The sequence below is a fragment of the Pseudomyrmex gracilis genome, unplaced genomic scaffold, assembly GCF_002006095.1.
Source record: "Pseudomyrmex gracilis isolate BER0280 unplaced genomic scaffold, ASM200609v1 scaffold_12, whole genome shotgun sequence".
NCBI classification, from domain to species: domain Eukaryota; kingdom Metazoa; phylum Arthropoda; class Insecta; order Hymenoptera; family Formicidae; genus Pseudomyrmex; species Pseudomyrmex gracilis.
Genome location: NW_018020596.1, coordinates 258,001 through 283,654, shown reverse-complemented (window position 1 = coordinate 283,654; position 25,654 = coordinate 258,001). Strand labels below are relative to the sequence as shown.

At 42.0% G+C, this 25,654-nt stretch overlaps 1 protein-coding gene across 1 annotated transcript; it reads left to right on the top strand.

Moving 5' to 3' along the window:
- The first annotated feature begins 14 nt into the window (after positions 1-14).
- Positions 15-23,983, top strand: LOC109863722 (eukaryotic translation initiation factor 5B). The gene is made up of 16 exons (XM_020444195.1): positions 15-278; positions 787-1,136; positions 1,265-1,460; positions 1,531-1,863; positions 1,954-2,160; positions 2,252-2,685; positions 2,771-2,988; positions 3,112-3,314; positions 3,433-3,698; positions 3,883-3,964; positions 4,097-4,278; positions 10,803-10,879; positions 11,046-11,253; positions 11,367-11,462; positions 20,436-20,597; positions 23,138-23,983. Exons 1-16 carry the CDS (start codon positions 245-247, stop codon positions 23,243-23,245), a joined length of 3,156 nt encoding a protein of 1,051 aa, XP_020299784.1. The 5' UTR covers positions 15-244; the 3' UTR covers positions 23,246-23,983.
- Positions 23,984-25,654: the final 1,671 nt, after the last annotated feature.

Below are 25,654 nucleotides of genomic sequence, written 5' to 3'. Positions count from 1 at the left end.
TTGCACAGATTTTAGTCAAGGGATCGCGCTACGTACCATTGCATTCCTCGTTTCTACAGTGCGTGCAAGACATTCTGCATGTGGTTTTGGTTCTATATGAACGTATTTTCAACGCAAGAATATTATACTGTTTTTCATTCAACACTGGCCGATCCTGTTAGCAAAACAATCTGTGTGTCTGTTCGCCGAAACGTGAGAAGAAAAGAAAAAAGCTGAACGGAGCAGCTGACAAGAGCGAGTCAAGATGCAGGAATCTCAGTCGAAAAAGGGGAAAAAGGGTGAGTCAAATTGTCGATGTGGCAATGTGGAACACGACAGAGACCGAATTTCGCAAACTCGTTGAGTTTATACATATCAAAAACAATAACATATGTACTCTGTTTTTTGATGTGGCAAGTGTCGTCTGCTAACCTCCCTAACCTAACGTAACTTTAACCTCAATCACACGCTCGAATTACGTATGTAATGTGGATGGATGGACAAAATAAATGAAAACACACTCGTGACAATTTCATGTCACATGTAACTATTTGATGATATATTTGATATGAATGTTTGATGTGTGATTTCTATCGAATGTAACATTATATTTTGCAATATAGTCGTTACACTTACTTGTGTAACTTAGTCTAACAATAATGTCTTATTTCATGTTACATAAGTGAAACTTTATATTAGAAAGTGAAAGTTGTCCTTTCTTAACATGTATATATATATATATATGTGAAAGTTGATTCTTAAATTTAGATTTAAGATATTTTAATAACATTTATATCTTAACAATAGGGAGAAGAAAGCGCAATGATAGCGACGAGGATATTGAACAGGTATTGGCAGAGTTGGCACTGGAATATTCAGGAGAGAAACCAGTTAAAGACAATAAAATTGAAGACAAACCTGAATCAAATGAGCATAAGATTGAAGATGATGATAAGAAGAAAAAAGGGAAAAAGGATAAGAAAAAGGCTGAAAAGATTAATATAAAAGATGAAATTATAGATGCTACTACAGTAATAGCAGAACCGATTGATGTTGATGATGTGGATGATGAAGTTACTACTGTAAAAACTGCAGCACAAAAGAAAAAGGAGAAGAAAGAAAGGGAGAAACAGAAGAAATTAGCACAGAAGAAAGCTGTAAGTAGAAACAATGTAATATAATATATTTGGTTTATATACACATATGCACCTTTTCAGTAAGACTTTTAATAGATGAGTTTATATGTTATTGAAATATTTTTCATATTTATATTTTGTTACAATAGGAAGCTGAGAAAGCAGGTAAAGGTAAGAAAGAGGATGATGAAGCAATTAAACCTTCCAATGAGAAACAGGAAAAGGTAACTGAAAAGAAACAGAATAATGCGGAAGCTGACGGCGATGTTGCCGAACCTGAAGATGGCGCCAAGAAAAAAAAGAAAAAAGGTGCTAAAGAAGAAAAGGAAACTACTAAAGAAAAAGGTAATTTTATTTGCTAGCTATTATATTATTCAATCGATTATTTTTCTGACATAGCAAAATTTTGCAACAGGTAAGGGACCTGGAAAGAAGACCATTGCTGCTATGCAGGAAGCCTTAAGAAAATTGAAGGAAGAGGAAGAAAGATTAAAGCGCGAAGAAGAGGAAAGACTGAAACAAGAAATGTTACGGGAAGAAGCGAGATTAGAACAATTACGACTTGAACAAGAGCGCAAGGAAAAGAAAAAACTGAAAGAAAAACAACGAAAAGAACGATTGAAGGCAGAAGGAAAGTTCTTAACTACAAAACAAAAACAAGATAGAGCAAGAGCGCAAGCGATGATTGAAGCACTTAAAGCTCAGGGTCTAGACTTACCAGACGTAGGAGAGAAAAAACCTAGGCCAGGTATTTTGGAAAGTTTATATATAGAACATTTGACTTAAAGTTTTTTAATAAAAGCGTTGTACATTTTGAACACCGTTTGAATTATTTTAGGCACAAGAATTAAGCCGAACAAGTTAAAGCAGCAAGTTAGTGTAGAGAAAAAGGAAGAGGAAAAGGTTGAAGATGCGACACCCGCGGCTCAAGTGGAAGTAGAAATTGTAGATGAACCAGTGAAAGAAGTAAAAGAAAAGAACGAGGACGATGACGTGAAAGATACGTGGGATGCCGAAACTACTGAAGATGAGCAGGAAGAAGAAGGTATTGTTTTGTATATAGATCGTGAAATTATACACGATTTGTCAAGATCTCATTGGTTACGAGTTGATATAATCGAATTAATTAATTTTAGGTAAATTGAATGATGTTTTGAAAACGCCTGAAAAGGTGAAAGAACCTGTTATAAAATTAACGACCGAAGAGAAAAAGGAATCATCTGAAAGCGAATCAGAGAGCGAAAGCGGGAGCGAATTTGAATCCGAGGACGAAAGTGACGAAGACAGCGAAGTAGAAGATAAAGTGCCAGATGCCGCGCGTAAAAAAGAACGTGCGAGAGAACGAATTCAGAATCGCCGTGTAGAAGCTGAGAAAAATAAATCTTTGGATAATTTGAGAGCTGCTGTAGTTTGCGTCTTGGGACATGTAGATACTGGTAAGACTAAGATCTTGGACAAACTGCGGAGAACGAATGTGCAAGACGGCGAAGCTGGTGGAATAACTCAACAAATCGGTGCTACTAACGTACCAATCGAAGCCATCCAAGATTCAACAAAGCATGTGAAAGGCGTAAGTGCTTCATTACATGTAAAACGTACATATTCAAACGTAAAAATTCTTACATTCATTATTAAAAGCGTTTTTTTGTTTTTAGTTTGCTGACAAGAAATTTAAAATACCTGGTCTCTTGATCATAGATACGCCTGGTCACGAGTCATTTAGTAATCTTAGGAGCAGAGGATCTTCACTTTGTGATATAGCAATTTTAGTTGTAGATATTATGCATGGATTGGAGCCGCAAACCTTAGAAAGTATCAATTTATTAAAAGCGAAAAAATGTCCATTTGTTGTTGCTCTTAATAAAATTGACAGGTAATTTCTTTTTTTTTTTTTTTTGCATCAAAAATCAATAAATTTGAGCTACTTGCAATTGATAATGTGCAATTTATATGTAAGTTGTTGTGTTATGAGCTCACGACAGTAGATTCTTTGTAGGTTGTACGATTGGCAGACTATGAATCGTAAAGATGTTCAAGATATTGTAAAGAATCAAGCACCTAATACTCAACGAGAATTTGAAAAGCGATCGAAGGATGTGATCGTACAGTTTGCTGAACAAGGCTTGAATGCAGCAGTGTATTACGAGAATCCAGATCCTAGAAATTATGTTTCTTTAGTTCCCACCAGTGCTATAACAGGTGCAGTAACTGTACTACTACATAACTTTATGAGATAACCCTGAGACGTAGCATCTCTGGGGAATATGTGAGTGTTGTCATGTCAGTTTTACACGTCAGTGTATTACGATATATGCAGGCGAAGGTATGGGCAATTTATTGGCGCTGATAGTCGACGCTTGTCAGGGTCCTCTGGCTAAACGATTGATGTACAGCGAAGAACTTCAAGCTACCGTATTAGAAGTCAAAGCACTACCCGGTCTCGGCACCACAATAGATTGTATTCTAGTCAATGGTATATTGAGAGAAGGTGACACGGTTATCATTGCTGGAACGGACGGGCCTATTGTAACGCAAATCCGGTCGCTTCTTATGCCGCAACCGTTAAAGGAATTAAGAGTTAAGGTACTCTTTCACTTTTCTATATCAAAAATATGTAACAAAATATCAAAGCGTGAGAAAGAGGAAGAAAAAAAATTTATATATTTATGATTACGAATAAAAACAAAAGAATATAGGAAAATGAAAATTTTTTATCAGAAGTTAGAGAAAAACAATATGTATAATATACACTTGTGAATTATTTCAGAATGCATACATTGAACATCGCGAAGTCAAGGCTGCTCAAGGAGTGAAAATTGCCGCTAAGGATCTAGAAAAAGCCATTGCTGGTATGTAACAAATGTTTTTTTTTTTTTTTTTTTATATAAATCATAAAGATTAGTTCTTCGCGCGTTATAAAATGTATTTCTTTTTCGAGAAGACGAGAAAAAGTGAAGAGAATTATTAATGTTTTTATACAGGATTGAATCTGAGAGTGGCGCAAAAACCAGATGAAGTGGACGTCTTGAAGGAAGAAATAGCCAAGGAATTGTCGAGCGCTCTTGGAAATATAAAACTGGCCGAACGAGGAGTTTACGTTCAAGCGTCAACTTTGGGAGCTCTGGAAGCGTTGCTAGATTTCCTGAAAAGCAGCAAGATACCTGTAAGTACTCATCGGATTATGTTTTTATACGCTGTATAGCGTTTGCTGTTTGCTGTAGCATCATTTAATTTACAATGAAAATTAATGTATTAAGATTATATATATATTTTTCTTTATATCAAAGATAAAAGAAAAAATATATATATATAAAAACCGACACGCGTGTAGACGAATTAGAAGCAAAGAGACGAATAGACAGATCGGTAGCTAGATAGATAGACAGATGGAGAGAGAACAGCAGCAACAGCAGCAACAACGAACCACTTCCTTCTTAACAGTTTAGCAGGATACGGCTCATTGGTCGCGCACGATGCTTGTACTCGTGATCCATCGTACTATCAGCCGCGCCGTCCAATCGTGGACACGCCTCGTAGCTTTCTACAGGGTGTCTTATACATCACGTATCGACAAAAAATTCGCAACGTCCTTGTATCTCTCTCTCTCTCTCTATCTTTTACAGAAATTCTTTTTCATTTAAAGATAAGTTTTTAAATATATATATATATTACTGCTTTTTATATTAAAATTTAAATGAAACTAAAATTGACTGAAGTGAAGATTGTTCGTCTTGAAAATTTATAAATCTTTTTTTCTTTAATTAATTGTAACGAACGTAAATTGTGTTTTGATAACTTTTTCGATAGTACGATCCGAATCGTCGTTTTATCGAAACGTTTGTAAATTATTTGCAGAAACTTTTTATGTTGATACACACAAATACGTCAATCACGGAGTACATTATTTACGAGAAAGTTACAGCTGTCTCCGACGCGCGATATGTGACATATCTGCTCGTTCCCATCAGGCCGGACTTGTATATTTACATAAGAGCGTCGCGAAGTATGGTAAAAATGTTCCGTTATCTCGGAAGAGCCGAGATATCATTCACAAGAAGTTTCAGCCACGCTACAAATGACCGTAGTAGTAGAGAGACGATATATTCCGCGGGGTGTTCGCGTACATACATATATCTCTGTCTCTATGTATACATATATTTTCTCCTCCCATTCCCCCGCGTTTCGTTCGCGCCCATTGCTCCTCTCGATGATCGTTCAGAAATATTTTTCCGCTCTTTTTTTTTTTTTTTTCCTGGTCTTTGGCGATGCCGCGCGGAAGAGCTACGAACATGGTAAAAACTTCCTGTCATCTTCGGCTCGAGGTAACACACCGTCCGAAACGGCCTTAAGCCTGTCCTTGCTCGGGTTATGAATGGGCTCCCCCTACCGCGATCGCACGATCACGTGGCCCCGTGACGTCAGGTTTATCGCACGCACACGCGAGAAACATGCACGCACGATTGTCCGCCCCTTCTCTTCCTATTCCCCGTCCTCTCTCTTTTCTTCTCTCACCACGTCCTCACCACTTCCTCACGTGCACACAGAGGCACGTTTCCTTGAGAAGTGCGAAAAGGAGGAGGAAGAGAGAGAGAGGCAGAGTCCAAGTATCACGGAGAGGCCGGTCATGAGGGGGTGGAGGGGAAGAAGGTTGGCGAGCTAAACTCGCGCAACACATACGTGGCGAGGTGCCTCTCCTCTTCTCTCCTCTTTTTCCCTCTTTGTCTTTCCTTCTCTCTCTCTCTCTCCGAACGCCTCACTTTTGCCAATATGGTGGCTGCGAGCGCGCCCGCGGACGTGTGTAGGCTGGTAAAAAGGAATACGTGATCAACGTACAGGAAACTGCCCACACTCGGCGCGCAAGCACCGTGGGTGGACAGACCGACGGACGGACGATTCAAAACTCGTAGCAGTTTCAGCACGAACGATGCGCGACGTTGCGAAAAAAAAGCAAATATGAGCAAATGTTTGCAAAACTTATGCGAAATCGCATAGGCTGGAAAAAAATGCGCGAGATATTTTGCAAGTTTTAGAGAGAGAGAGAGAGAGAAAGAGAGTTAACAGGAGATTTACTTAATTTGTTAAAAGAAATATAGAAGTACAAATTAATGCTTGCGAAACTTCGCGATTGCCGCAATCGAGCGTGTCGAAATTGAGATTTTATTTGATTTTTTTTTTTTTGCGCTATACATATTTATTCACCTAGAATTTGTTTGAGAATAACTTTGAATTATGTTTCGTTCTCTAGTAACAATTCGTGCGAATATATTTCGTACTCATTGCGTGAAGGAGAGAATCTTTCAGATTTTATAAATATAAATGAAGCATAAACACACACACACACACACACACACGCACGCATGCAGTCTCTTCGCTCAATAGTACGGTTTATTACGACTACAAGGCAGGAAGACATAACTTTTAGATTCATTGAGCAATATGAAGCCGAGAATCAATGTAGAGTGTCTTTAGGTCAAGAATACTTAGTGACCATGAAGATGTTTTTTAAAAGACTTCGGAGAGCCACTGCCTCTCCGTGTACGACTCGGGCGCTGTGTATTATTACGGGCACGTATACCCGACGCGTATTTGCGTAATTAAACGGCATGTGGATGCCTTCTTTGCGATCGATACGAAGAATATGGCGTTGTTTGAATTAACAATTCTTATCGTTCGCGCGTTTTTATGTCTCAAACCTGTTGACGAACGGACGAATCGAAATATACAACGCTTTTTAATTGAACGATTATCTGCTTTACACACACACACACGCGCGCGCGCGCATGTTTAGCGCACGTAGATATTATCTGTTCGGTAGTTGCACGCGGCTTGTAATAATAACAATCGCGAACAATTCGAGAACTCGTTCAAAGAACACTTTCGCGGATATCGTCATTTTATTAATAAACCGAAATTGTTACGCGAACTGTTACATAACCGCCCCGATGTTATTTAAACTGGTACGTGTATATACGTATTTGTTGTTGTGTGACGATATTATTTTCAAAACTGCGTAATAACCACGCGTGCGTATCGTAATATTGCGCGCGGTATGCTGAGTGAATATGCTAATTATCGCCGCGCATCTCTCGCGTAACTGAACACGAGAAGATTCAAAGAATTGTTTCAATCAAAAAACGAATATATCGTCGATAACACGATCATTCGCATGAGAGACTTTTTTTATCGCGAAGTCGCGATAAAAAAAGTTATCGGGGTGTACAAATATATTTCACGAAATAATAACAAATACTACATTTCTCAGATAAGAGATCAGTTAAAACGTATCGAGACAACGTTGTTTATCGCATACGTGTAAAACTATAAAAAAAAAAAATATTTGATCAGAGCCTTGCTCAAGTTCTTCCTGTGACTCTGAAAAGTGGCGAAAAGATTGTTTTATCGACTGCATTATTTGGACACTAAAATCAAGTTCTTTCTTCGTACGCCACCCTGTATGTCTTGCCTGGCTGAGAGTTGATTCGATGCGTTTTCTTGAAAGCGCGTATCCAGCCGGAGCGGAGCGCGCGGACTCTCGTCGTTACGAGCGGACGCGGAGTACGCGTTCCTCGGCTCCGTTTCAATGTGAGCACAACAGGAAAAGATGGTTCGCTTCCACGCATTGTTTCGGAATTGCTTCGGCACGACAGCGGCTTCTTTACACCGCCCGGTTATGCATTATAAAGAAGTTCCCTCGAAACGAGACTGATGCATTTTTATAACCACCGCGCGATATCTATCGCTCCTGTCTAACAAATTGCACAATCCGCAGTAATTAAGACTTCCGCCTCGCCGACGACACATTTTTTCGCTTCTTTTTTTTTTTTTTTTTTTTCGAAGTTTTATTTGTCGGACAAAATACGCGTGTTTGAAATTCGTCGCGTTCAATTTTATTGCGGCTCGCAAGCTGAGACAAACTTGACTTCAATTGCGTAGATCCGGAAGATAATTGACAGAAATATATTTTATAGATAAATTGCATCTCATTATTTTTATCGAAAGACTAAAATAGGAGATTTAATCATTTTTTTGTTTCCTAAGAGCTAGAGCGAATTGGACGCGATTATCGCGTGCAACTTTGCCGGAGATCTCAGATTTTCTTCATTATTCTCTTCGAAAGTTTGCAAGTCGGTTCGGATCGCGCATCTTCCGCTACCTGCGTCTATCGTGTGCACACGTCGTGCCAATCGAGGCGGGCGGAAGCTTCTCTTTCGCGCCGCGCCGCGCCGGTGCGGTGCAGCAGGAAAAGATGGCTCGTTTCCTCACATTGTTTCTAACCGCGGCATATGAGCGCATGTGCCGGGGACATGGGAGCGGATGCGGGGCGCGAGCAAACGAGCGCGAAACGCTCCGTCGCGTTGCGTTTTCACCAGGCGATGTTCTGAAGAAGACTGATGATCAGCGTGTTAAACATCACACGGATCTCGGCTAATTTCGCCAAAGTTTCAATTTTCCTCATCCCCGAGTCTTTGCGAAATATATTCTTACGATCTCGGCACGGTTTTTTTTTTGCTCACCTTGGGAAGACGGTTCTTATTCAATTTTCAAGATTCTCATCTTCTTAAATTTTTTTATTTACACGGGTACTTAACCATTTATTGGCCAGAGGCTACATATTTTAAGACTCGAGCTGTTCGCAATTTTAAAATTATGTTTTTTTATCTGACGTATTTTCTCCTCGATCTAATAGTGCTGCTTTATCTTTGCTTATTTATTTTCGTGATAAAATCGTCACAAGGACGCAAAGATACTAAAAAACAACAGACCGTGAGAAGTAATTTTTCTCGTTACACAGCACAATAACTTCAATATTTAATTAATATTAGTTATTTTATTTCTAGCAGTACGTACATAATTTATTTACTAATATTTCCTTATAAAATTGTTTGCGAAGATTGCAAAATGCATATGTGGCGCGCGTATCGTCGAATTTCGAGATTCGGTTTCGAGGAGAAGATTTGCATCTTGCATGTCTCGTCCTTGGGCGACGCTAATCGTACTCGCGGGCAGGATACGGGAGGCGAGTTTAATAAATTAGCGTTTCCTTCTTCGGCGAACGTGCCGCGAACGTTACGACGAGAGGCTAAAGAGGATCCGTGCCCCGACGGCTGGTTTTAAATGCCGGAAGCACCCTCCCTTTTCCCCTCCTCACCCCGCCGGTCCCCGTTCTTTACACCGGTCTTCCCCTCGCCCCGCTTCGTCTTACTCTTCCTTCCAACTTCCTCCCGCTTATACCGCAGCGGCGTTTCTTTCGCCGGCAACATCTGCCGTGTCCGCCTTTTCTCGTCCTACTAGACCTCTCTCCTTTTCTCCCATCTCGTCGTTTCTCTCCTCTCTTTCTCCCGCACTCGACTTTTTTTTTTCCGCCGCACAGCACCTCTCTCCGTACTACTCCCTCTCTTACAGAGCATCCGTTCTTCTCCAAAGCGAAGTATCGTCACACAACTCGCAAATCGTTACGAATTTTTATCGCAGTTTCAAAAGAAAAATTAGAAAATTTATCTTATACGCGCACACACGTCTACTTCGCTCGTTCAATTTACAGACACACGATTTTTCTTTTTTCGCAAGAAACTTTTGAAATAAAAATTGTTTTATTTGATTTTAAAAAAACATTTTAGAGAGGATAGTTTTGTTATGTCGAGACCAAGAGAAAAAAGGGAGATTAGGGCGCTCAGATTAGCCGTGTGTGTTTGCCTTTGATTCCGGCGATGATGGCGTCGGAGTGGATTTTCTCGGTAAAGCCGCGAAACGGCGCGGCTTGTTTGTGAACACATCGTCGCGTTTATTTCAACGTGGTGTTGCATCGCGTCGTGTCGCGCGTCTCGTGTCGCTCCGTCTCGTTGCACCGTACGACCGAATCTGGACGGCATGCATGCGTCACTGGTTATTTTTGCCTAGTCGTACACACGTACGTACGGATCTCTTCGGGATTCGTGGTGTTTCGGAGGCAATACTTCCAGGAATTCCGTCCACCGCGAAATCTAGCGCGATTTAAATGCATCAGCACAATGTGCGATTGTTTAGATTTGCGAGCGCAAACGAGGACGTGCATATACGGTACCGATGAGGAAACGTGCGTACTGTTTATTTAGACTCTTTTTTTTCTCGTCAACAAAACCGAACATACACCGTAATACACACTCAAAAAAAAAAAACAAAAAAAAAAACAATTTATTTCACGTCTGAAATAATTGCGACGCGAAATATAAATTTGTTTGGCAAACTATACTCGTGTGTGTGAGCGCGCGCGCACAATTTCCTGTTTATTCTCAGAACAGATACTCTGTCGCAAGTTCTTTTTTGCGTACATCCGCGCGTGGTTTGTACGAATATCGGCGTCAATAAAACGTCACATTGTACGTAAGAACTATCTACGTATCTCTCTCTGTGAAGAGATGACAAGTGCAAAAGTCGTCCGGCCGTTAGATCGTTATTACAACAGTCGTCACTGCCTTCTTCATCACGTGAGAATGCGCGAAATAACGTAACGCGCGCGCGCGAGAAAGAGAGAGCAACTGTGTAATAATGTTTTACCAAGATGACGGTTACGATTGTACGTTGTCGAGCGAAATCGGAGCGGACTTGCGTAATAACGTGTTCGACGACGCTGCCTGATACGTTTGACACGAATCTCTCGTTAGCTAACATTAGCATCATTTTTGGTTTTTTTTTTGTTTTTGTTCGCAGTACTCGGGAATTCGCATCGGACCGGTCGTCAAGAAAGACGTCATGAAGGCCTCTATAATGCTGGAGCACGACAGCCAGTAAGTACGCTTGGCTTATCATTAACAAGAATTTGTTGAATTGTCATTTGTTTGTTAGAAGTCATTTCGGAAAACAAAGATGTGTTGAGAAACAAAACAAAAATATTGGTTTTGCTTGTTGTATGAAATGTAAATCTGTTTTTGATGAAGATAAATTTGTTTACAGATACGCCACGATTCTCGCGTTCGACGTGAAGATCGAAAGGGACGCGCAGGAACTGGCGGACTCACTGGGCGTCAAGATCTTTCAGGCGGACATTATTTACCATCTGTTCGATAAATTTACCAATTATCGGGAGGAGCTGAAGCAGCGCAAGCGGGACGAGAACAAGCACATCGCCGTGTTCCCGTGCAAACTGAGGATTCTACCGCAGGTGAGTGCGCGCGCTTCGCGTGTCTTCATCTATTAAAGAGCGAGAAGACCTCAGCGATAAGCATGCAAGCGTCGCGATTTAGAACTCAAACCCAGGCCCGTTTAAATTTTCAGTACGTATTCAACTCGAGAGATCCGATCGTGATCGGCGTGATGGTCGAGGCTGGAATCGTCAAGGAAGGAACGCCGCTTTGCGTCCCGAGCAAAGACGTGAGTAGACTTAACACATTTCTCTTCCTCTCTCTATCTCCCGATGAGTTCTTCTATTCGCGAATCTCGCGCGCACGATCGTCTCTTCGTGTTCGCGATTATTAGAATATGAACCCATTGGCGGGTAAATTTCACATGTCGTAAGAACGCTACGCTAAAAGTATTGCAATTTGAACAGGCGACCAATTTAATGTGAGAACATTTTAATTACCGAACACATTTGGGACAGGAGTGTTGTTTATTTGGAAGCGAGAAAAAGTTGCGAGAAATTTCGTGCAAAGAAGCTCGATATCGCGTCAGTCTCTCGACGTCTCATATATATGGTAGAAAAGTTGACAAAATCTTTCGCGCGCGTTCGAAACCGGTGCGATTCGTCAGCGGCGCGTACCGAAAATAACGTCGGACATATACAATTACGGTGGTCGGAGAGATTAATGAAATTTACGCTGAAGGCCCGCGGCGAAAATTGAATTCGCGCGCTCCGAACGGAAAGATGAATGGAAGAGAGATGGAAAGGGGGAGAGCGAGAAACGAGATACAGGCCGTATGTGTAACTTGTACTTGTGCAAAGTCGGTGGAAGTTGCGATCGGACCAGTTCTGGAGCGGAGAGCGGTAACCGAGAACTATCGGGCGGTGTGCGTAGGTGAACTCGTTCGGCGGAAGTACGGCAATTCAGTCGACCGATCGATCGCGTCGATCGAGCGGGCGGACACATAAACCGCTCCGGGCCGACCGGTCGACATTCTCGATTTCGCTCTCTCACTCCCGTAGGTGGATTTGATCAACCGTAGAATATATATCTCTCTCGCTTTTTCTCTGTCTCTTTCTCTTTCCTCTGTGTTCTCTCCTTTCCTCTCTTCCGTCCCCGTAGGTCTTTCCCGTAGGAGGAACCGGGTAAGTAGCTGGCACCCCCGGCCTCGCCTTACGCGGTAGCGCGCGAAACGCGCGTTGCAGGTTGCCTAGGCACGGATCCCGTAGGCGTCGCGATGCCATTAGCGGCACGCAAATTCCCGACGGACAAAAATCCGAAATATATTCTCCCACCGGCATTGCGGTGGCGCACCCACGCGCTACGCGCAATTAATGATTTAACGCGCGACCGGCTCTCTGTCACCGCAAGATATCTTTTCTCGGTTGTAAATTCGAAATTTCTTCTCGTTCGTGTTTTAATTCTCTTGTTGCATCTGAAAAAAAAAACGCGAGAGGAGTTTGATGAAATCTCAAATATCTTCTCATCTTTGATTTATCTTTGATCAAATTAATTCAATATGCAACCTTAATACGTTGCGCATGTACTCGTTGAATCTTTGTCTTTCGCAAATGCTCAATGAAACGCGCAATGATCGTTCTCTGTGTGTTGAATTCGTAGAATTCAGCGATTTGCGAGTTGGCTCGCACAAAGGGAGGCGCGCGCGCGATAGGCGTTCCGAAATCTTCTGCGTATAGAAAACAGTTTCCGACCACGCGTTATCTGGGCCCACGCGATGTGGTTCTCCGCGTGTGGAGATCCCTTGAGATTCTCGAAACAATCTCCTCACGCGTTGTCGGATTCTTAACAATGTTTCTCAACATTTTCTGGCGAACGTTTTCTCAGTGCACTGGAAATCAATTTCGCAATAAATCTATCGATTTTGCGCGCAACGTATTACTTTTTCCTCGCGCTTCTTCGTTCCTCCGAAATCTCACACGTTTCGGATACTTGTCAATCGCTACAACAAAGCGATTGTAGAAAACTCGAGATTTAACGTGAAAATCACGACCTCCGGTCGGGAGCGTTCAATCATGCTCTCGACGATGACCCGATGATTATCCCGCGTATCCATCGAGTCTCACGAAACCTCAGTTAGCGCAGGTCAGTTTACGGCCGAACTTCTTTGTCGCGCAACCGGATGTGCGTCGTCGGCGAAGAGGAATATGTGATATCGCGACGCTTTCTTTCGCGGCTTACGGACGGAAGAAACGACGTGAGTAGCGACGACGTGAGTTTGCAAGCACCCGACGGATTTTTCGATCGCGATGCATTTGACGAAAAGCGAGAGAGAGAGAGAGAAACATCGCGCGCGAAGATTTGCATGTGTTAATTTTCGCTCAATGACGCTTCGTCGTGTCGTACGTCTTTTTTTTTCTTTTTCTCCGATTTTTTTTTTTTTTATAAAGTACACAAAATACGTACCACAACAAGTCGAGATTTAATCGCCGGATGCAATTTCTTTTGCCCGTCGATACCGCCGATCGACAGGTGTGTTTTTCCGTTCGCGCGCGATCGGTTTAATAAATGATTAAATAGCGGCGCCACGAACTATCGAATCTCTTTACTGTAGACTCGCCGCGCATTCTTTCTTTTCCGAGAGATCTTTTCCTGTCGCACGTACTCGGCGAAAAAAAGGACGAGGATCTCGAAAAGAACACACGCTTCGAGAGGAAGTTGACACCTGTTCATCTGTCTCTCTGCTTCTCCTGTCGCGACGTTTTTTTTTTTTTTTTCTTTCATCGTGAATTATCGAGTAGTTAACACACGCGCGTTCTCCGCCACACGCACGTCGAGCCCGCAGTTACGTTGCGTAACGTGGCTTTTAATGCCGAGCGGAAATCTGACAGATTTTTTTCCGACCTAAAGGTTTCTTACTTCCTCTTCGTCTCTTTCCCTCTCTCCCCCCATCCTTTCGTCTTATCTATTTTCCGCCAACCGAGCAATGGACTGACAGGTCGATTATTCGTTGATTCATTCGTTCGCTCGTTCGTTCATTCGGTTGTCCGGTGGTGAGTTCTACTCAATGACCCGAGAACATAGAGTCACGATAACGCCGTGCTTTTTTTTTTATTCTCTCTCTCTCTTTCTCTTTCATTCTCACTCCGCGCTCGGTATGGGAGTAGATCTCGGCGCGTTTCACGATTGGATAGTCCTGGCGGAAATAAACTTTGCTGTGTAAAAGCATCGTTTCTGCTTCTTGTGTTCGCGATCTTCGCGCGCTCCGGTTTTATATGTATGTTGTTTTTCCAGTTTCTTCTGTTTCTTATACTTTATCAGAACGACAAAGTTAACCGTGTTTACAGCACGCCAATTAGATACAGATAAACGATACGAGGAACTTATCGGTCGGTTGAATTACTTCAGAAGACGTCTCTCTCTCCCGTCAACAAAGTCAATAAACACATCGTTAGAAAACTCAATCAAATCCGAGATAATTGTTTAATCTAACACACATTGTGTGTGATAAAAATAAAAATTTCAATCAATATATCTAAGAAAACTATCGTTTTGAGATTTAAAAATAAGAGATAAGTCTGTAGAGATAGTGGTTATGAAGACGTGTCCTTTCGAGTTAGTGTTCCTCTGAGAAGCAAGTGCTTGAGCGAAGTAATAGAGAGAGAGAGAGAGAGAGAGAGAGAGAGAGAGAGAAAGAGCGAGAAAGAGAGAGAGAGAAAAGCGGAAGCCCTTTATCGTAACAAGTTCAACAACACGCTATCGTGACGCGAGAAACACGATCAACGTTGGTCGTCGCATCAAGCGCGCGTTCGCTCGATTCTCAATTCCCGACACGACGATGGTTTATAATGCATTCTCGGAGAGACGAGGATGCAAGAATATTACAACACATACGAGGATGTTAAAAATAAAATAAAATATGCTCTTAAATGTGCTTAAGCGAAAAAACTATTGACTTCATATTATAGCACAAGTAGATGTATAAAAAATTAAATAAGATAATATTATTCGACGGATGAGAAAATCGAACGTTCTGTGTCGCGACATCTTGTGGCGATTTTCAATCCAAAAAAAAAAAATAAATAAATAAAAAACAATGTCTTGAAAAAGATCTCGAAGAATTTAAAACGCATTTTACTTAAAATTGCATTCATGTAGTGAGCGAGCGACAGGAACTAGAAACGTTCTGGTGCACGAGTCCTCTTCCGGCGGAAAGGCAGCCGTTCTTCCTTTCTCTCTCTCTCTCTCTTTCGTCTTATTCTCTCCTTCCTCTTTTCCGCCCTGCTCCTCCGCCTCTTCTTTCTTTTCCTTGGCGCACACGCCGTGGCATGGAAATTCGCGCGGCGGGCGGATAGGAATTTCAAGCCGAGGGTATCTGTCTATTGAAGAGGTATTCAGACCGCGACGTTTCGCAATTGTTCGCAATGCAACGCGCCTGTGTTATTCTCAAGTACAAACGCGAGCTCCTACATGAAAATTATCTCTCTCGACTCCGGTCTTTTTGTCTGCGATTCGCGAGCCACGTGAGAAGTGTCTTTTACGAAAAACCGCCGGATTACGTTTCGATCATATCTTTCGCCAAAGACAAAAAGTACGACAACAGGTACTTTGCGAATATGATTTTAATAGTCGAAAATCTTTTAACGTGAGAATAACGAACAAAACAATCGATTCGTTGTCAAGCTTGAAAAGCGGCTTGATCGGCGCGTATCAAAGAATCAACGCTTATATTCTTAGCGTTCTAGCACCACACCCTTCCCTCGCTCGCTGTATCGCGAGTAACAACTACGTCTATCGTTGTTCTAAAGGACGAGCGTATCCGACAGGATTTATTGACCCGAACCGTCCGACAAATGATAAACGGCCGGAAGGAAGCCAGAGGCGTTTCTACGAAAGCTACCGACAACGCGGGCCGGAAGACGCCGGGATGTAGCCTGCGCTGAGTAAGCGCTGTGAATGTGCGCGCCGTGTGACGTCTTTCCCTCTCTTCTCATCTTCTTCTAAAACGTCGCTCTCTTTCTTTCCTGTCTTTTCTGCTCCAAAAATCTTTCTTATCCGTTTTCTTCATTCTTATTTTTTTTCTTCTAAGCATCGTATTTCGTTGGATGTTTGTTCCGCACGTGTACGAGCGCGAAAAAATTTTTGGCGTTGTCAAACGTTTTTCGGATTCGTCACTGTTCGACAGGACGGGAAGGCAAGGGAGGAAACGAGAGGAAAAACAGCGAACGGAAGCTAGTACGGGGAGGAAGAGGAAATGACCGGGCCGGATACGAGGTTTCCGATGTCGGCCGGGATCGTTTTACAGGCGCGCGTCGTTGGCGATTTCTGCCAACGACGGTGAAAAAAATACGGGAAGGAATAAACAGGCACACACGGAGGGGGGGAGGGGGAGAGAAACATAGAGTTCTAAATTAACCAACACTAAATATGCGCGTTTTGCCGCGGAGGCGAGATACTCGTTTAGCTGTATGTATTTTTAACGTAAGCGTGACTCCGACCTTAATTGCATAGATTTCAGGCCAATTAAGTTTTAAGCGAGTCAAGCTCATTGTCAGTAATTGCTCCGAATATATATATGTGTGGAAAAATAGAAAAAAATGCGCATAAATATGAATACACATATAGATAAGATAAGAAGTTGCTATTATTTAGTCAGTTTTCTTTTTTTTCCTCTCTCTCTCTCTCTCTCTCTCTTTCTTGAGCGGTCTTCTTATCAATAGTTTAACAACTCGGTTTGGTTTCCGTTACGCTTTGCAAATTATGTAATTATAATTGTGTAATTACATATATTTTATATATTTACATACATATATATGTGTGTGTGTGTGTGTGTGTATAATTACATGTGGCGCAAGCAAGATGAGGACGCGACGTCGAAAAGTCGACGGATAGAGCGGTTAGAGCCACTGACTCTCGTCGCACGAACTATAAAGCCTTCTAAATTGGTGCGGCCCACGAAAATAGACTTCCGGTTCCCGTGTCGAGGCGCGTTGCTCGCTCTTGCTCACCGAGACGCGCCGTGCCGCGACACGCCGCGTCTGCTATCTAGTATGCCGACTCCTCCCTCTGTTCCGTCTGTCTCTTGACGAGCGATAAATACGCGCACGTATTACGACAGAGACCGCGAGAGCGTTCGTATACACATCGCCTCCGCGCGCGCGAAAATAATTTCCAACATATTATGTCGCAAAACCGGCGTTAAGATAAAAATAAATAAAAAAAAAATAAAAAAAAAATAAAAAAAAAAAAAAAACAGAAGTGTGCGGATCGTTCCGTGAAAATTTACGACGAACTAAGCTTATCGCTTGTATATTCTCACTCGCGCGAATAGATAACGATTTAACTTGCACGAAATGACGTGGAAGCAATAAGTCTTGTATGTAAAGTCCGGCTGCATTGAAATTAATGTAAATTACGACAACAACGCCGCGCGTATCGGCGGAAAAACGTCTCGTAAACACGTAAATTTGCACGCTTCGCGCGCGAATATCCCACACGATATCCTTCACCTGGTGTTTTTTTTTTTTTTTTTTTTTTAAGGACGATACTTCACTTATATATTTATAAGCTTTAACGCGAAAGAGAGAGAGATGTGTATTTTTCGTGATTAACGGTCTCGATATGTCTGAACGAACCGATAACAGGACGTCACGTGACGCGATCTATCTACATATCTTATACGAGAAGTTATCGGGGAGAAACAGCGCCGGCAAGTAGGTTAGACAGTTTTTAAACATCGAAGAAAGAGAGTAGTCGGAGAGATAGAGAGAGAGAGAGAGATAAGAGACATGTGCACCGCTTTTCCGTTTGTGGTCTTCTTCTTCGCATCAGCCGCATCATCGGTGCTTTCTGCTGCCCACGTGTGGCGTGTGAGATCTTGGTGTCTCTCAAACACTTAAAGCCGAGATAAATCTAAAGTGGACGGCCCACGCGCGTACATACGTACACACGAGACCCGCAAAAGACGGCAAAACCTGTTGCTTTCTCTCTCTCTGTCTCTCTTTCTTTCTCTCTTTTTCTCCCTCTCTCTCTTTCTCGCTCTATTGAAATGTTAGTCGTAAAAGGCAAAGCGCGTCGATAAAGTCCCGTAATGACTCCCGTAATTTCAGAAGACGGGGGCTGATTGCGAGTCGAGCTGTGCGATCGCAGTGTTTTGATTTTAGCAAATATGCGACATCGATCAGAAGTAATCGTCTCTCCGGAAAAGAGAGAGACGATAATTTGTACTAATTACCAACGCACACTAGATAGTAAAGAAAATCTATGATACAAGATAAGAAACGAAACCTAACTCGAGACTTGATTCAATCACAAAAATGAGTTTTTTTTTTCTTCCGGTGATAAGAGTTTTGAGCGAAGAAGGTCGAACATTTTTCGCGTATTGATCGATCAAAAAAGTTTTTTACGCTGTCGTGTACGTTATCGTTGTCGAGGGGGGGAAAAAAAAAGAAAAGATAATGGAAATTGAATTCTCCGACGGGCTTTTATCTTAAAAACTTCGAGCGGTTATAATGGAGAGCGAGAGAAGGAAGGCGAACGGATGGGCTTGAAGAAAGGGCAGAGAAGGTCGAGACGGAGGACGAACAAGGTTCGTTTGCCTGTGTTACCTATATGGTAATTCCCTTCGGTCGCGACGGCGTGCCGAGAATTTGACGACGGGGGTACGCCATAAAAATACACTAGAAGAGAAAAGAAGACCGGACAAGCATATTGGCGAGCATGTCCTTTTTTTTTATTTATTTGATTTTCTTTTTTTTCTTTTCGTATCCCAGCTGATTACCTTCGAAGCGCTTTTTTTTATTTACACAAAAAGGACTGAAATGTAGTCGGGTAATTGAAAAGATGCAGGATCTCTCTTACAATCTCTTATCAATCAAATTGTAAGCCTGTTTGTTTATTTGTTCTCGCATGAATTTGAAAGTATAAGAACTTGAAGAACTCAAATTGTAACTTACATTTCTGTAAGTTTACTTAGCGATCAAAACCGCAAACAAGTGTCAATCGATCCGAATTGTCAACGTACGAATTTCGCAAGCAATCTAAGATAAAAGTTTTGCAATGTGATTGTTTATGCGCGACGACCAAATTCAATTTCGTCGATTTTGCAATGCGGGGCAACTTATACGGTGTGTTATTTCGCGCGCGCGCTTGTTCATTCAAGGAAGGGCTGAAAAGCAACGTCTCGGTTATTGGTGTCTCGGCGCGGTGAGATATTGTGCGGCTCGTCGAGCGAGCATATTGCTCTCTTGGCGTGGGTTTCGGAATACACGGGCGAGCATATTCGACCGGTCATTGTCCACCTTAACGATAACATGCCAGCCTCTCGTGGCCGGCGCGAGATCTCGCAATCCGTACACCTTGTTTTAAATTCGAACGACATTTTATTCTTTGTTTCTTTTTTTTTTTTTTTTTTTTTTTTCTTAACAACGGAATTTAGATTTCCTAAATAATGACGAGCAAGCATCGTCTTCCACAAAGGTATTTCAGACGTGCGTGCCGTAGCAAAGTGATCGCGATGTTTACTGCTCGCGATGAAAAATCGCCAAGATATTTCACGGAACACCCGGTGGATCGTGGTCTGCCACGACCGGCCTACTACGTCGGCCTACGTTCTTGCGAGTATCTGGTTATCTCTACTACCTACTTGGTATACCGATTCTCGATGGTATTCACAACGACCATGCGTGTCTCTCAGACTCTCGATTTGCCGAGCAGAGAGAGAGCTTCATCGACTCTCTCTCGGCGCGTTCAGGTATATTCGGTTGTCCCGACTTCCGGTCGTGGTAAAAGTGTGCGACTAGGTGGAGTTTATATACCCACGCGACCCAGGTCACTGACGATCGATGGCCGAGTGGGGAAACATAGAGAAAAAGAAATAAACCTGCTGAAACTTCAAGTCGCGCGCTGCCACGCCGAAAAAGAGATCCGTTTCGATAGATCGAGCGAGCTCGTGTTTTCGAGTACGATTCGGCGCGGCGTTAAATCAAGCGAGCGCATGAATGAATGAATGAATAAATGAATGAATGAACGAGAGAAATAGTAGAGTAAAATGGTGGGAGTTGCCAGTTTGTACCGGATGCCAGTTGTCTTATATAACTTTTTTCACAAGACATATAGCTGTTATAACAGCTTATACAGAAGATAACGTACAAGATTTATATTACTGAACAGCTCGCATAAAATTTCGATGTTTTATCCGACAATGTCGGAATGTCGAAGTAACATTTCAACTTTTTCACGTATCGCGAAATTAACGTTTTTTCAGTTTGTTGACTTGGGCATGGTAACTAGCATAGAATACAATCACAAGCCTGTGGAGTCGGCCAGGAAAGGTCAAGAGGTCTGCATCAAAATCGAACCTGTGCCGGGAGAAGCACCCAAGATGTTCGGTCGACATTTTGAAGCGAAGGACTTTCTCATCAGCAAGGTAAGAGAATTATTTACATGTTTTTTTTTTCTTTTTTCCAATCTCCTCTCAAATATCGTTCTACAATTGCACTTTTTTTCATTATAACTTGTAATTTTTATTCAGTAATTAGCGATACTGTTCGCTACTATGTGCTATTTTATTACTGCGCGAGGCTGAGAAATGCGTTTTCGCCTTGTCGCAAATTCGACTTAGTATGCGAGACCTAGATCGAAAAAGGAAGATGAACATCCGGCGGCGATCGCCCGTCCGCCGCCGGCTTCCGGCCTTCGTAGAAGCTCGCTACCTTCTTTTCCCCACCGTCCGCTTCGTCTCCCTACCCGCTTTCAACTCTTCCTTTTTCGTCTTCCTCCTTCAGATCAGGATATCGACTACAAATCGACGACGGGAGGAGCTCGGTTCTCTACCGCTCGCTCGGAAACTTCATTCTAATTCTTTCACGAGTTGTTTCGCTCATTCAAATATCATTTATCGTCAATTTTTTTTTTTTTAAATAGATGTAATTTACTTAAATTGACTCTGCGAGATATTTATTATTGTTTTTTTCTTATTTATTTATTTGTGTGTTAATATCATTAATAACAATAGAGTAATGAATTATATAAATAACCAAACACAAAGATGTAGAAAACAAATTAATATTTCCGTGTAGATTTTATTTTATAAAGATGCAACTTTATGAATGAGCATCTCTAGGAAAGATACGTCAGCATAGACAAAAAACAGGATATATGCTGAAAGAATTAACGCAGGATTAAAGAGCGAGAATGAATGAATGAATTTATGACCGGCAATCGTATTTTCGAGGAAATGTGTGTAAAGATGGTGCGATGCGTTCGTTTTTTTTTTTTATGGCGGATGTTTCGTAGACTTCTTTCCTGGTGAGAAACGATGTCTTTTCTCTGTTACATACACACAACCGACGTCTCTCTCATCTTCATTCTTTCCCTCTCCTCCTCCTCCTCCTCGTTTTTCCTGTCTTTCCTTTCCCTTCGTCTCCTTCCCTTCTTCTTCGTTTCCGCGGGTTTGTGTCTATCGTCGTCGTTGGTTCAAGCGTCTTCCCTTTGCTTTGGTAGGCAAGCGGAAGTCGTCGTTACCGTTTGCTTCACGGAATCAGTTCCGGAAGTATCTTGTTCCCACGATGGATTCTCCCGAAGTTTCGCCGACATCACGTCGGCTCGTGTGTGTATGTGTGAGCGCAAGTACTTGAAGCGAATACTCATCTCGTCGAATAAAAAAACGTACATGTCCTCGAAGAAATTTTCACGAAAGCAAAGTGAGAAAACACAAATAAATGTTTGACGAAAAGAGATGCATCAAACATACAAGACACGTTACTTTTCTTCACGTCCTCGATTTCGAGCAAATATTTTTGCTTCTTTACTTTTGAGCTGAGAGAATTTACTTTATTTATTTCGCAAACGCGTATATGCGGAACAATATTTTTCGCCGTGATTTCCTCGTATTTCTTTGAAGATGCGTTTATTTATTCGAGAAGAAAGAGCGCGAGAATAGTTTGTTTCTAATCTCACGCGTTGAAACGAAGAAAAGTGGATATCGCGCGAAAAAAGTTTTAACGACCGTTTTAATTATCGAGAAAAGTCTATATGTTTGCCATAGATAATTGTTTGTTAACTTCGTCGTTTCTTTGACAGTTTTCAAAATCGAAGATCTTTTGAACATTTTAATATTTATATGGCTTTAAGTTAACGAGCGTGAGTTTTTTCACGAGCACGAACTTCACGCAAAAAACTTGAAGTTTCAAATTAGTTACGCCTTGCACCGATGGCGACAATTTTTTTTTTATGATTACCACGAATTGTGCGAGTGTGTTGTATATTCACCGTTCCGCGTACTTTACAAACGATACGATCGTGGGAGGACAGGAGGGAAAACACGGCGGCATGAATAACGGAGGGAGAGAGAGAGAGAGAGAGAGAGTTAGGAGAAGTGACGTGATAGCGGGGAAGGGGGACAGACGAGCGAGAAGGGGCGTGGCGGGAGGCTGGCGTCCTCAATAGCCGCGTAAAACCACCATTGTGACCGATCCATGAATGAAACGGGACTTCCGGTCGGGAGTGGGGGCGGAAACAGTTGTGAAGCGTTACATTTCCGAATGGACCGTACGTGCTTACGCTTACGCTCACACTCACGCTCACGTTCTCTCTATTTGCGAAAAGCGCTGCGTGAAAATTTGTCACGGACATGCCGGCTCACGTATAAAACGCATCAGGTTCTCGAAAAAAAAAAAAAAAAAAAAAAAAACAACCGTCGTCGCAGCGGCAGCTGCTGCCGGTTTCATTATGTAGCCTCGTTGTTAACGTCGTTAGTTTATTGAAATTTGGCCTCTCCATCACAAACCGTCAAACGAACACATGAATGAACGACGCTTATATTTCCGTTACAATAAATAGCGTCACTTCAATATATGTATATACCTTAGGTTTTTTTTCTTGGAAGCCTTGCAGAGAGCAGTTTCCGCCCTTTCGATTATTTAACCAATATATTAGCCACGACATTCTCTTCTTGGATTGTTACAGATCAGCAGACAGAGCATAGACGCGTGCAAGGATTACTTCAGGGACGACTTGGTGAAGACCGACTGGCAGCTTATGGTGGAATTGAAGAAACTCTTCCAGATACTCTAGGATAAGTTTATTATCGCGGCAGCGACATTGTCCAAGGGCCTCTTATTGTTTTTCTGATGGTTGTTCAGCGCGCGAGCGGATTACACACACGCCGTTTAAATACGCATCGACGCCAACATACTCATATCGAATCGCGAATTGATGTCTTTTGAGACCTTTCCTGTATTCACGGTAAAACAAAAACAAAAACAAATCTCTTGTGTTCACTAAACTGAACGTGCTGCGGAAAAAAAAAAAAGTATCAGTAGACAATCCCGGACTTGCTCACGTCCTTGAAAGAACGCGCGCGCGCGCGATTGACGGAGGAAACGCGAATCGTTCGGTTTCGCTACAGCGAATCTCTGAGATTTTAGCCCCAAGCACCGGTTCTTCCAAATCTCGTTTGCGAAGTATAGAAAAATAACGCGAGTGAAAATCGCATCTAAGAAGAGCTTCTTGGAAGTGCGCGATCGCGAAAAGAAGAGTCACCGCGGATAGAACGCCGTGGCTCTCGTTGTAGATACGCAGAACAGAAAGAAGATATACGAAAAAGAAGAAGAAGAAGGAGAAAAAGAAGACTAGACGAAAGAGAAAAAGAGAAGAGAGACAAAGAAGAAGCACTGAAGGAAAAATAAAAAAAATTGTGTGTTTTGTATATGTAATCACTTTATATAAGATGAGCAAATTATATTGCGATGGGAAAATAAAATCTATCCGTTTTCGCAACAAATAGAAAAAGAATGCCGCTTGTGTGTGATGGTTTTTTTTTCCTCCCACAGAACCATGTGCGTGTGTTTCTCATTCTTTCTTCCAGGTTCCAATTATCGCGTCCAATCAAATTTATCTTCGATCGCATCTGACGCGTGTTATTTCCTGTGTGTGAATTTCGCTCGAAATTATCAGTATTTGTTTTTTGTTTAGATCTGTCAAAAGTATGTGTGAAAGAGTATAATATTCGATTCTTTTATTACCGTCAGTAATAAATTTCTGTTTATGTCTTGATTGTGTTGTTTGAGGGAAAGCGCAAATATTGCGCTACGAAAGAAAAATCGTTCTCCGGAAACAATTCTTTGTAATTCTACGGGCCCTTATTCCGATTATCACCTCTTTTACCGCGTTAATATATGCCCCGAGCGTGGGAACGTGGCGTGGTTTTAATTGGCTGAGAGTGGTAATAAACGACGAAAAGAAACTTGAGAAATAGATCGACGACGACGACGACGACGATGACAAGATGACGTATAACGTTACGCAGAGTCGTAAACTTCGCGCATATATATCGTTTTCCAGTTCCCGGGAATCCGGTTGTCTCGCCCTTTTTCAAAAGCGAATAATAATGAGACGCGTGGAGGCGTGCGGAATCGAAAGTTGCCGCCTTCTTGACGTCGTCGTCGTCAAGATATTTTTCGAGTTTCCGCGCGTGCTAAACTACTCATTCGGCTTGTAACGATACGATTCTGTCCCTTGCTCGTAAGAAATTGCACCGAATTTGATTGGAAAATTTGTTTTATTTTTCCGAGAGTAACTCAAATCGACTCGTTCAAGTTCAATAGAAATAAAATTACTTTGTTTTTAATTGCTTGTGTTTTGCTTTTGCGCTGTTCGAATCCGTCACTAGTCTTGGAGTCAGAAAATATGCCGTGTCCTTGCTGGGAGCAACCGAGAGCGCGAGTCCGTCAGGTCGCGCTCAATAAACGCACGTCATTTCGAGTCATTCATGCATCTGCAGGTTGTCCTCGTGTCTCTCTCTCTCACTGTACGTATTGCGCGCACACACATACACACATACACGCGCGCCATTGAGGTGTGAGTGTAACCGCATTGCGCTTACGCATTAGTCGCGACTTTGCGAAGCTCGATTTTCGCGAGATCGTACATTTTCACAGACAACAACGCGCAAATCGCCTCCCATCCTGGAATCCGATAATTGCGATTAAAATAATTTTCGATAATATGAGATTTATCATCGCTTCGATCGCAATTTCGAATTGTAATGAGTATTGATGTTGCGACATATCTCTGATGACGACACAAGAGACAGGCGAGACACAAAATTTGCAAATGCAAAACCCAAGGTGAGGGGAGAAGAGACGATCGAAGGAAATGTAATTGTGAAAATGAGAGTAACATTTCGCCACTGTTATTCCGAGTATACCAACTTCTTTATATAGTGTCCGAATGACTTACCTAATTAGAGACAATTAACCTCCACAATTACTGAAAGCGATATGGCACAGAAGAATAACGAGGAAAGGGTATAGAGAAGTCCGGAAAGAACATTTATTATACTTCTGTAATATGTTTGTTGATATTTTCAATGATTAAAGTCTTAGTATAATAATATTTTTACATTTTACAGATTTGGATAAAGAAAATTGTCAATTAAAATCAAACGTAAGGTAACGATTATAGTAACTCGGAAAATGTTCA

Coding starts and splice junctions, on each gene's coding strand:
- LOC109863722 (XM_020444195.1), top strand. CDS start 245: ATGCAGGAATCTCAGTCGAAAAAGGGGAAAAAGG. Junction 2,686..2,770: donor CAACAAAGCATGTGAAAGGC/GTAAGTGCTTCA, acceptor TTTTGTTTTTAG/TTTGCTGACAAGAAATTTAA. Junction 11,254..11,366: donor AACTGAGGATTCTACCGCAG/GTGAGTGCGCGC, acceptor TTAAATTTTCAG/TACGTATTCAACTCGAGAGA.